Here is a 10,186-nt window from a genome sequence, read left to right on the forward strand (position 1 = left end):
GACAGGCTCCGATTGGCGGCCCGGGAAGTCGCAGAACCTGTGGTTACCTCGGGTCAGCCCCAATCAACCAGCCACTTTCCCTAACAAGGTAGCGCCTGGACATGGCCCGAGTGACGTCACCCTGTAGTCCCACCCACCGGAGGCACGGCCAACGCTCTCAGCACGGGTTCCTGAGGACCAGGCGCAGACTCCAGTCTTCACTTCCTCCTTGGCTCCGCCCTTCTCGTTCCTGGGGGCGGGGAGAAGACCGGAGGGGGCGGTGCCGCGCGTGCGCGGAGAGGAGCGGAGGGGCTGGGGCCGAGGGCTGGTTTGAGTGACTGAAGGCAAGATGCAGGTGAGTGTAGCGAGCTTGGGACCCCAAGTCTGCGGTCGTTTGGCTTGGTGGGCTCGCGCCAGACCCGGAGCCGGGTCTACATGGACTAGTTACAGAACTCGGCGGACTGCGGGGAGGCCCGGCGCAGGCGCACTGCGAGAGGGCGGGTGCGGTCCCTCCGGTCTCGTGGGCTGGGCACTCCTGCTCCGGTGCGTCCTGCCCCGCAAATCTCTGCCCTTTGGTGGGCACCGGACTCTGGGCTCGTTCTCCTCCAGGCCTGATGAAGGCCCCGACCCTCCTGCCATCTAGAGCTGACTCTAAATGGTCCGTTGGGAGTGCTGTCTGGTTTCCAGATCTGAACTCTAGGCCTCACGACTATTGTTAATTTCTAATATGAAGAAAGGTGGAACTCCTTAGCAATTTTTTTCCTGTTTTGAGCTGGAATTAGACAAAAGTCCAAAGAAAGTGTGTTAGAGAACGGCATCGGAATAGCCTTAGAAGAGCAAAAGTATGCGTCAGCCACTTTGTCGCCAGCCTTCTATGTGGCTGTGTTTAAGGATTCTGAAGAGTCTGGATGGAGGGTAGATGGACCATGTAGTAGTGGGCTCCGGCTTAAGAGACAGACCTTGGGGACTGGAGGGGGTGGCCGTCTACACATTCAGCAAGCCGGCCACACCTACACCTGGGAGGCAAGAACAGGCTCAAGTAAAGGGATATGCCTAGTATTTTGTGCTTAACATTAGCCGTCAGGAGTGACTCTGGAGCAGGCCAGGCATCTGCTATTCTCAGATTTATCCTTTAGACTCTAAAGCTTAGGGAAGTCTGTGGATCTAGCCTCAGTCTTCCTCTTCCCCAAGTCTACTGCAGGCTCTCAAGACAGACCAGATGGTCAGCATGTCACAGCGTTTTTGCTTTGGGGCCTTTTGCATTTTCAGGTCCCTCTGCCTGGAATGTAACTTCCTTTGGTCTCCACGTTCCTCTTGTTGGGGGAAGAGGAGTTCTCAGTATTCAGATAAACCTTCTTTAATTAGTGCGTAGCTGTGATCTGTTGTTTAGAGAGGCCCAGCTTCAAGCAGACACCTTTCATGGTTTATGTAGGGTTAGCCAGTCGTCTCCTGGTGTTTTTGGTTTTGTTTGTTTGTTTGTTTTTTCTGAAGCTGAAATGCGCAGGTTTCTGGTTAAGACGGTGTTTGCTGTATCGTTGGTGGTCACTTCTCAAGGAAGGCGAGCTGGTGGATGTTCACCCCTTTGAGAAAAAGGAAGGGATAAGCAGTCGACAGCAGCAGGAGCCAGGGTCTTAGGGTCACTACTGCCACCCGTCAAAAGCATCCAGGGGAGAAAGGGTTAATTGGGCTCACACTTCTATATCCTAGCCCATCACTGAAGTAAGTCAGGACAGGAGCTCAGCAGACCTGGAACCTGGAGGCAGGAGCTGATGCAGCAGCCCTGGAAGGGTGCTGCTTACTGGCTTGTTCCTTGTGGCTTGCTCAGCCTGTTTTCTTATAGACCCCAGGGCCACCAGCCCAGCGGTGGTCACTCTGACAATGACAAGCTCTCTCATCTATCACTAATTATAAGAAAAATGCCCTAGGGCTGGAGAGATGGTTAAGAGCACTGTCTGCTCTTCCAGAGGTCCTGTGTTCAATTCCCAGCAACCACATGGTGGCTCACAACCATCTGTAATGGGATCTGATGCCCTCTTCTGGTGTGTCTGAAGACAGCTACAGTGTACTCACATTCATAAAATAAATAAATAAGTCTTAAAAAAAAAAAAGAATCTTGTTCTTCAGATGATTGTAGCTCGGGACGAGTTCTCATAAGACTACCCAGGATCTGTATGTAGTTCAGTTTTAGCTCTGTTGTCTCAATTCAGAGGCAGTTTCTAATTTTGTTTTCTTATTCCCGTGTAACGTAATATTTCCTAAGTAAGCTTGTTAATCACACTTAATTAAAGTTAAAGCTTGCTGTTTTCTTTTTCTCTTTCACTTTTGCTGACTCCATTCCACCCTCATATAATTAAACGCCCTCTCTGGAGCATCCACCTCTGTGAACTCGGTCCCTATAACCCCGTGGACCAACAGCCTGTTGCTCAGTGCACACGACACAGCTTGTCTCCATAACAGTGTGCAGCTTGTGCCGGTGCCCATTTATAGCCTCCCTCTTCCTCTTGCCTGTGAGAATCACGTTCCTGTATCCGCCCGCCATGCCCTCTAGTGCTTCCTTCTTAGTTACTGCCCAGTTCAGTAATCTACCTGCTGAGTGTCTCTGTTAGGTTTCTATTGCTGTGGTAAAACACCATGACCCAAAGCAGCTTAAGGAGAAAGGGTTCTCATGTTATGGCTCTGGGGTCACAGTTCATCCTTGAGAAGGCAGGGCAGGCTCTCAAACAGGAGCCTGGGAGCAGGTATGAGGACCAGAGACCTTTGGAGGATTGTTGCTTACTGGCTTGTCCCTCCTGGCCTGCTCTGTTTGCCTTTTCATATATTTCAGGGCTACCTGACCAGGGTGGCACTGCTTGAGGTGGACTGGGCCCTTCCACATCTGTCAGTCAAGACGATGCCCCACAGGCTCATATACAGGCCAGCCTGATTAGCTATTTTCTCCCTTGAGGCTCCCTCTTCTCACATGACTCTAGTTCATGTCAGGTTGACAATAAAACAAACCAACAGAAGTAGCTACCTAAAAATCCATGCACAGAATCATGTCACCATGAGACCTCAGAAAAGCCAGGGGCGTCTCTGGCCTGGGAACTAGTAGACTTCAGACGTACCACAGCCCCACAGTCTATGGCCTTATGGTCAGATTCACTTTGGGCAATGTCATAGAAGTTTATTATAGTTTTAAATTAAATTTGTTTAAGGAATGAGCATACTAGACAAAAGTCAGATCAAAGCCTTACTTTTAGTATTGATGCCAATCTTCCTGTTATTTCCTGATTTTTACTCCAACACTGGCGCCTCAGGGAGACTACAACGGGGGGCCAGCCTCCCTCTTCCTCCTGCCCTCTTCGTCCCTGCTCTCCACCTTTCCCATTTGTCACTTTATGCCTTCTCTCCTGGCTCTGCCCTCACCACATCCTCATCTTTCCCCCTCCAGGACCCCAATGCAGACACCGAGTGGAATGACATCCTACGTAAAAAGGGCATCCTTCCCCCGAAGGAGAGCCTGAAGGAGCTGGAGGAGGAGGCGGCGGAGAAGGAGGAGCAGCTCCTCCAGCAGTCAGTGGGTGAGCTTGCTCCATCTTTTCCTTTGCCCTGTGTCTAGCAAACCACCAACTGCTGTAGTAGACAGATTTCCTTTGGACAAGAGCCGGGAGGCAGAGCTGGGGCACTGCATCAAGGCTGTGTGTGGCGCCTAGACGGGTGACTCGCAGAGCGGCAAATGAGCCACCTGCAGCCCTTAGTCCTTGTCTGTGTCACAGGAGCACATGACTCTGTTCTGAGCTTTACTTTCGCACGGTACCCTAGAAATGAACATTTTTAGCATTTGTGGTACTTTCTTAGGTAGTACTTTATTAATCCCTGTAGACTGGTTCAGAATATTGACATAGAATAGTTTCTTTGATTTGGGGAAGCAAGAGATGTGTGAGAAGCATCGTGTCCAAGGGAGGTTTTCTTAAGGTCTCTCCACCTGCCTCAGATCCCCCCAGTTTTGGCCTAGATGTGCTTGATCCCAGCTGAGTCAGAATGTCTGAGGCCAAGCATCTGATTGGTAGATGGATGCCTTCAGGGACTTCCCGGCGGAGAGATGCTGATGAGAGAGACCTTTGCCTTGTTCATATGAGAGTGCTTGTTTAGAGTAAGATGTTTTAAGATGTATCCAGCTTATATTAAATTGAGTGATTTGTGTGTGTTGGGTGTTGTTTTAGGTAATGGGGACTTAGTGGAACACAGGGCTGACATAAGTCTGTGTCTTTATGTTTCAGAGCAACAGACAAGCAGCAAGGCCGGGAAGTTAGGAAGGTTGGAGGGTGGGAGAGATGCTAGCAGTTGGGCAGAGGGGGCTCAGTAAGAAAGTGAGATCTGAGTAGACCTGAAGGAGGTGAGATAACTACTTCAGCAGGAGAGAGGTGGCTTGGGACCTTAGAGAGTTCATGAGGACTTGGTGTCTTGATGTCAGGGAAAGCGGTAGAGAGTTCACGGGGCCTCTAAGGACCAGCCCACTTGGATCCTGAGTCTTCTGGTGAAGAGCCTAGCTTTATTGCCATGATGGGAAGTTACTGGAGGCTGAAACAGAATGACCTGTCCTGGATTTTAGCAGCACCACCTTATTGAGCGTGGACATTGGTAGTGGTAGTGTGAAATCAAGCAGCAGAAAGACCAGTCTAAAATGTGTGCAGTAGTTCAGGCAAGCCACACCATTGGTTTGGACTGGCGTTGTGGTAGAGCTCACAACAGGTGCTCAGAGCATGTTTTGAAAGAGAGCCAACAGAATTGGCGATGATCCATGTGTCCTGTGAGAGAGAAAAGACAAGAAGACTGCCTGGCTTGGGCTGTGTAAGGGGCAGAGGTGCCATGGCAGGGTACAGAGGCTTGCAGGCAGGTCAGCAACTGTTTAGGACAGTGTAATGTGGAGATTTTTATATTATGTGTGTATATGTCTCTGTGGGTTTGTGTCTGTGAGCAGAATGTCTGTGGAGTTCAGAAGAGTGCATTGGACCCTCTTAGAGTTACAAGCAGCTGTGAGCAGCCTGTCATGATGCTAGGAATTGAACTTGGCTCCTTTGGAAGAGGATCGAGCACTGTGACCACTGAGCCTTCTCTCCAGCCCAGCTTAGCAATGTAGTCAGGGAATTGGGTTTGTCTTTATTGAGTTAGAAGAGTCACGGCTGGAGGCCTACATGTTGGGAGTTGTCAGCATATGCCTGGTATTGTGGGATTAGACAGATAAAGAAGAAAAGGAGACAAAGAACTGGGTCCTGTTTTTTTTTTTTGTTTTTTTTTTTTTTTTTTTTTTGGGGGGGGGGGGGGGGGGGGTGAAGCCAGGGTCTCTCTATGTATCTCTGGCTGTCCTGGAACTCACTCTGTAGATCAGGATCAACTAAGTGTTGAAGGCATAGGACAGAGGACAGTCCTCAGAGTAAGCAATGGTGGCTTGCACGAGATGCTCTTCATTACCCAGTTAAGAGGATATTGCCTGACTTGATGCTAAGAAGCAAGAATATTTATCACAGTAAAAATAAGATGCAGATTTCTGTGCAGTTGGCTACATGGAAAGATTGTGCTGCCTGCCATATACAAGACAACACCACTGGGGACATTTGGGGCTGGCACAGTGATGGTGATTAGGAGCCCTGGCTGCTCTTGCAGCAGACCTGGTTTTAGTTCCTAGCTCTCATATGGTGGCTCATAACCATCTGTAACTCTAGTTCCAGGAACTCCAGCACCCTCTCCTGGCTTCCGAGGACTTCAGGCGTACATGTGGTACACATATGTATATGCATGTAGGCAAGACACATATGAATACAAATAAAACTTTGTTTGGAGACTGGATGTCACTGTATAGCCCTGGGAAGCCTAGAACTCACTATGGAGACCATCTGGCTAGCCTCAAATTTAGAATTCCAGCTGTGCCTGCCTCTGCAGCACTGGGATTAAAGGTGTGGGCACCACTCCTGGCAATAACTAAATCTTAAAAAGGAAAAGCAGACCAGGAATGAGGTGATGGTCACCTGTAGGAAGGAGATGCTTGCTTATGGAGGGCCTGCTGTCTTTCCCCACCTGCGATGGTGTGTGGTCCGAGAATGGCCCATGATAGCCATGTTTCTGGTTTTGAGTGAGTTTATTAAGTATACAGCAAACCAAAGTAAAAGAATAAATAGCAGATATATGCAAGTAGCAAACCCTTAACAAACTGTGCTCAGAGCATCCAGCAGAAATCAGCTGAAGAAGAGAGCTTCCCAGGTGGGTCAGAGTGTCTGCCCAGATAAGGCTTCCAAGTAAAGGGACAAATGTCAGAGATAGAGATGACATCATCAAATCAGGCACTCACAACATCTGTGGGGAACCTGCTGAAGAAGCTGAGGCAGTCAGCTGGGGTTCCCAGTTGAGCTTTCTTTGCATGGCTGACCTGGGTTCTCTTTCCTGCTGCAGGACTTTGGTATATAGGATACATCATCGGTTCTCAGCACGAGGTCGAATATCAGATATTTACATCATGATTCATGACAGTAGCAAAATTACATACAGTAGCAAAAATTCATGACAGTAGCAACAGAATAATCTTAGTGTTGGAGGTCACCACGTGAAGAACAACATTAAAGGGTCACAGCTTTAGGACGGCTGAGAACCACTGGATAAACAGTAGTAACACCCGTGAGGAATGAACAGCTCACCTGGCTGTTCTCACGGACATGGACTTAGGGGTACCAGCCTGACCCCTGCAAGGGGCCGTGAAGGACAGTGAAAGAGAAACATGCTTAGGTCTGAAATACGGTGAGAAATGACCGCACTTGTAGAGCCAGCCTCTCTGCAAGCTCAGATGGCACAGGGCAGTTTACCAATATAATGTAGTGTCACAAGACGTGCTCAGACACCCAGCCGGATATTGTGTCCCTGAAGACCAGACCAGGCAGCTCAGGCAAATGTAACTCGTTTCGTGAGCCTGGGAAACTTGTCATTTATATCCTTACAGAGTGATGTGTCAGTGAGGACGATGGTGGGTCCGTCCTTTTAAACAGTAGCATGCTTTCTGTCTCTGGAGGGCAGGGTCCTTTGGGAGTTGGTGCACATACGTAGGGAAGATGCTAAATGTGTTTGTTCATCTCTCCATTTTTATGCTGTGGTCAATGAAACTGAATCCAGTGAAAACATATGAGAACATGACTCTGGAAGAGCTGGAGGAGAACGAGGATGAGTTCAGTGAGGAGGATGAACGAGCTATCGAGATGTACCGGTGAGTGCCGACTGCCAACAGCCCGGGTTGTGTGCTGGCTTGGGTGCTGCTGGGCTAACATCGGGGAAGGACTTCAATTTAACAGTGATAGTAAAGATTTCAGCCAACTGCTCTTACACCTTTGCCATGAGGCAAATCAGTAAGCCGGATCTTCAGGGATTTTGTTCTGGAAGACACCAGTGCTGGCCCATGCAGACAAGCGTGCTTCTGTATTTAAATGCTTTCTTCCTTTCGTGTAGGCAGCAGAGGTTGGCTGAGTGGAAAGCAACTCAGCTGAAGAACAAATTTGGAGAAGTTTTAGAGATCTCAGGAAAGGACTATGTTCAAGAAGTTACGAAAGCCGGCGAGGGCCTGTGGGTGATCTTACACCTGTACAAACAAGGGTGAGCTGACGCTCATCTCCATGTGGTCTGTAAATGCTGCTTTGAATTTGTTCTCAGTCTGTGAGGCTTAACCTACACAAAAGGCTTCGGTTTATGTTTTGGTTGTGTTTTTATCTGCACTGTGGTCTGTGTTTTTGTAGCTGATTAGGCCAAACCTTAATGCTCAGTTTTCATCTTAAGACTTTTAAAATAATGTTTGTGAGTAATGTCTTTCTGCTAAAAGCATAGAACAAGGACTTAGATTTCTTTGACTTAAAAAAGAATTCTGCCAAGTGTTAGTAGAAGGACCACTGATGGGGCTCTGCCCGTCTGCTCACCTCCCTCACGGCCACTCTCTTTTCTCTTCCTGTGTTCCAGGATTCCCCTCTGTTCCTTGATAAACCATCACTTGAGTGGACTCGCCAGGAAGTTTCCCGATGTGAAATTTATCAAAGCCATTTCAACGACCTGCATACCCAACTACCCCGACAGGAATCTCCCCACGGTGTTCGTCTACCGGGAAGGGGATATCAAGGCACAGTTCATCGGTCCTCTGGTGTTCGGTGGCATGAACCTGACCATAGACGGTGAGGGCTCTGGAGGGCCTGAGGGTATTGTGAGAGATGGGCGGGGAACTCCCGCACAGGGATGTCAGCTTCTGGGACATGCATCGCGGTTTTGTTTTCATCTCTGCGCAGTCACCTGGAGCAGTGAGCTTCAGGGGGGACCTTACCTGATTTGCTTTTTCTTTGTCTCCAGAGTTGGAGTGGAAACTGTCTGAGTCAGGAGCAATCAAGACAAACCTGGAGGAGAACCCCAAGAAGCCCATCCAAGACCTGCTGCTGTCCTCAGTCCGGGGCCCTGTCCCCATGAGGAGGGACAGTGACTCTGAGGACGACTAAGATAGCAGTGATGTAACCTTTTGGACTTTCTTGATATGATGCATTGTCTGGATTTTTTTATAAGGAGGGAAAAGCAAAAATTTATCATTTTGGTTTTTAACCTTTTTATAATTATTTAAATTTTATACATTTCGGATATAATCATTGCTGAAATTTTTTAAGAAATTTATTGGAACTCTTTAATTAATCATGTTTCTTTAAGAGAAATTTAAGCAAGCTGTTATGTCACATATCTATGTTTTCCTATATGTATTTCAGCAAACCGTGAAACTGTTCAGTATTTTTTGACATCTAACTCTATAGAAAGGAATGTGGACTTAAAAAATATAATGCGAATAAATTAAGTTAAAATCTCTATAAAAAATAACAGTGCAAAAAATGAGAACTCAGCTTTCTAGTTAGACCGTTCGTTTGCCTTTTGTAAAGCTGGCAAAAGAAGTATCAGCTAAAAGGCATGGCTGACAATTCTGAGACAGATACTGATTTATCAGATTAGCTGACAGATTTCAGCTCACTGCCATGCTTGTTTGCCCAGTCTTCCAGGTAAACTAATGTTCTCTATGGCTGTTAAGACACCAGCTATTCTTTGTAGTGGCACATTGCCTTTAATCTCGGCACTGGGAGACAGGGGCAGGCAGGCCGTGTGAGATCAAGGCCAGTCTGGTTTGCATAGTTACAAGCTAGCCAGGGCTGCGTTACCAGGACCCTGTCTCCAAACCAAGCAGCTCTTCTTGGCTCTAAGGTCCTGTTAGAGTTGGTTTGGGGGAATAAGGTTGAAGCAGATATATATATATATATAAGCTCTACCCCAGTTGATTTATAAAAATATTTCAGGATATCCTGTAAAGTGACAATGAAAGCCGAAAATATCTATAATATTTTTGCTGTATAGCTGATTGGAATCTTAGAGGTAAGAGTCTAAGAATACAGGGTTTACTCAGATTATATTGTAAGATTTATTTATTTTTTTTTGTATTCCCAAAACCGACAGTGTGTGAGAATGCCTTGTTTTCTGTTACGTGAGGGCCCACAACCCTGCTAAAACATCGGCCTTTGGAGTGGTTTCCTTCAGAGGCGCTTGTGAAGTTTTAACAGCAAGGTTGGAACAGTCTTGCGGTTTTGTTGCTTGTGATGACTCCACATGGTGTGTAGGAGTGCTGCTGCCTTAGAATCTCTGCAGTGGCTCACAGCTGCAGAGGCTGATGCTGTGTTTGCCGTAGAGCAGTGGTTCTCAACCTGTGGGTCGTGACCCCGTGGAGGCCACATAGTAGATACTTACGTTACCATTCATAGTGATAGCCAAGTTACAGTTATGAAGTAGCAACAAGGAAAATTTATATGGTTGGGGGTCATCACAGGAGGAGGAGCAGTACTAAAGGGTCACAGCATTAGGAAGGTTGAGAATCACAGACTTAGCGTGCATTTTTATACTAAAGGAGAGGGGCAAGACCCGGATGCAGGCAGTGTGCAGTGTTGGGAGCTGCAGGCGCAGTTCTTCTGAGGAGCCTGTGTAGGATGTAATTCTAACAGTCACTGAACCACATTGATCTTAAGCGTGGACACCATCTCCATGCCAGGGCCTTGTTGGTGATACAGAGATGGCAAGATGGGAACACAGCAACAGCTCTGATGCCTGTAGCCTTGACCAGTGAGCCCCGCCTTCTCACAGTGCCCCGCCTCTGTCTGCACTTGCTCTAGAGGACCAGCAGCATCTT

At 47.8% G+C, this 10,186-nt stretch overlaps 1 protein-coding gene across 1 annotated transcript; it reads left to right on the forward strand.

Annotated features, from left to right (window-relative positions):
• Positions 1-254: 254 nt before the first annotated feature.
• Positions 255-9,411, forward strand: Pdcl3 (phosducin like 3). The gene is made up of 6 exons (XM_021165434.2): positions 255-334; positions 3,410-3,539; positions 7,117-7,207; positions 7,447-7,590; positions 7,948-8,156; positions 8,329-9,411. The coding sequence occupies exons 1-6, from the start codon at positions 329-331 to the stop codon at positions 8,469-8,471; spliced, it is 723 nt and encodes a 240-aa protein (XP_021021093.1). The 5' UTR covers positions 255-328; the 3' UTR covers positions 8,472-9,411.
• The last annotated feature ends 775 nt before the right edge of the window (positions 9,412-10,186 follow it).

This window comes from Mus caroli, chromosome 1 (genome assembly GCF_900094665.2).
Source record: "Mus caroli chromosome 1, CAROLI_EIJ_v1.1, whole genome shotgun sequence".
Classification (NCBI taxonomy): domain Eukaryota; kingdom Metazoa; phylum Chordata; class Mammalia; order Rodentia; family Muridae; genus Mus; species Mus caroli.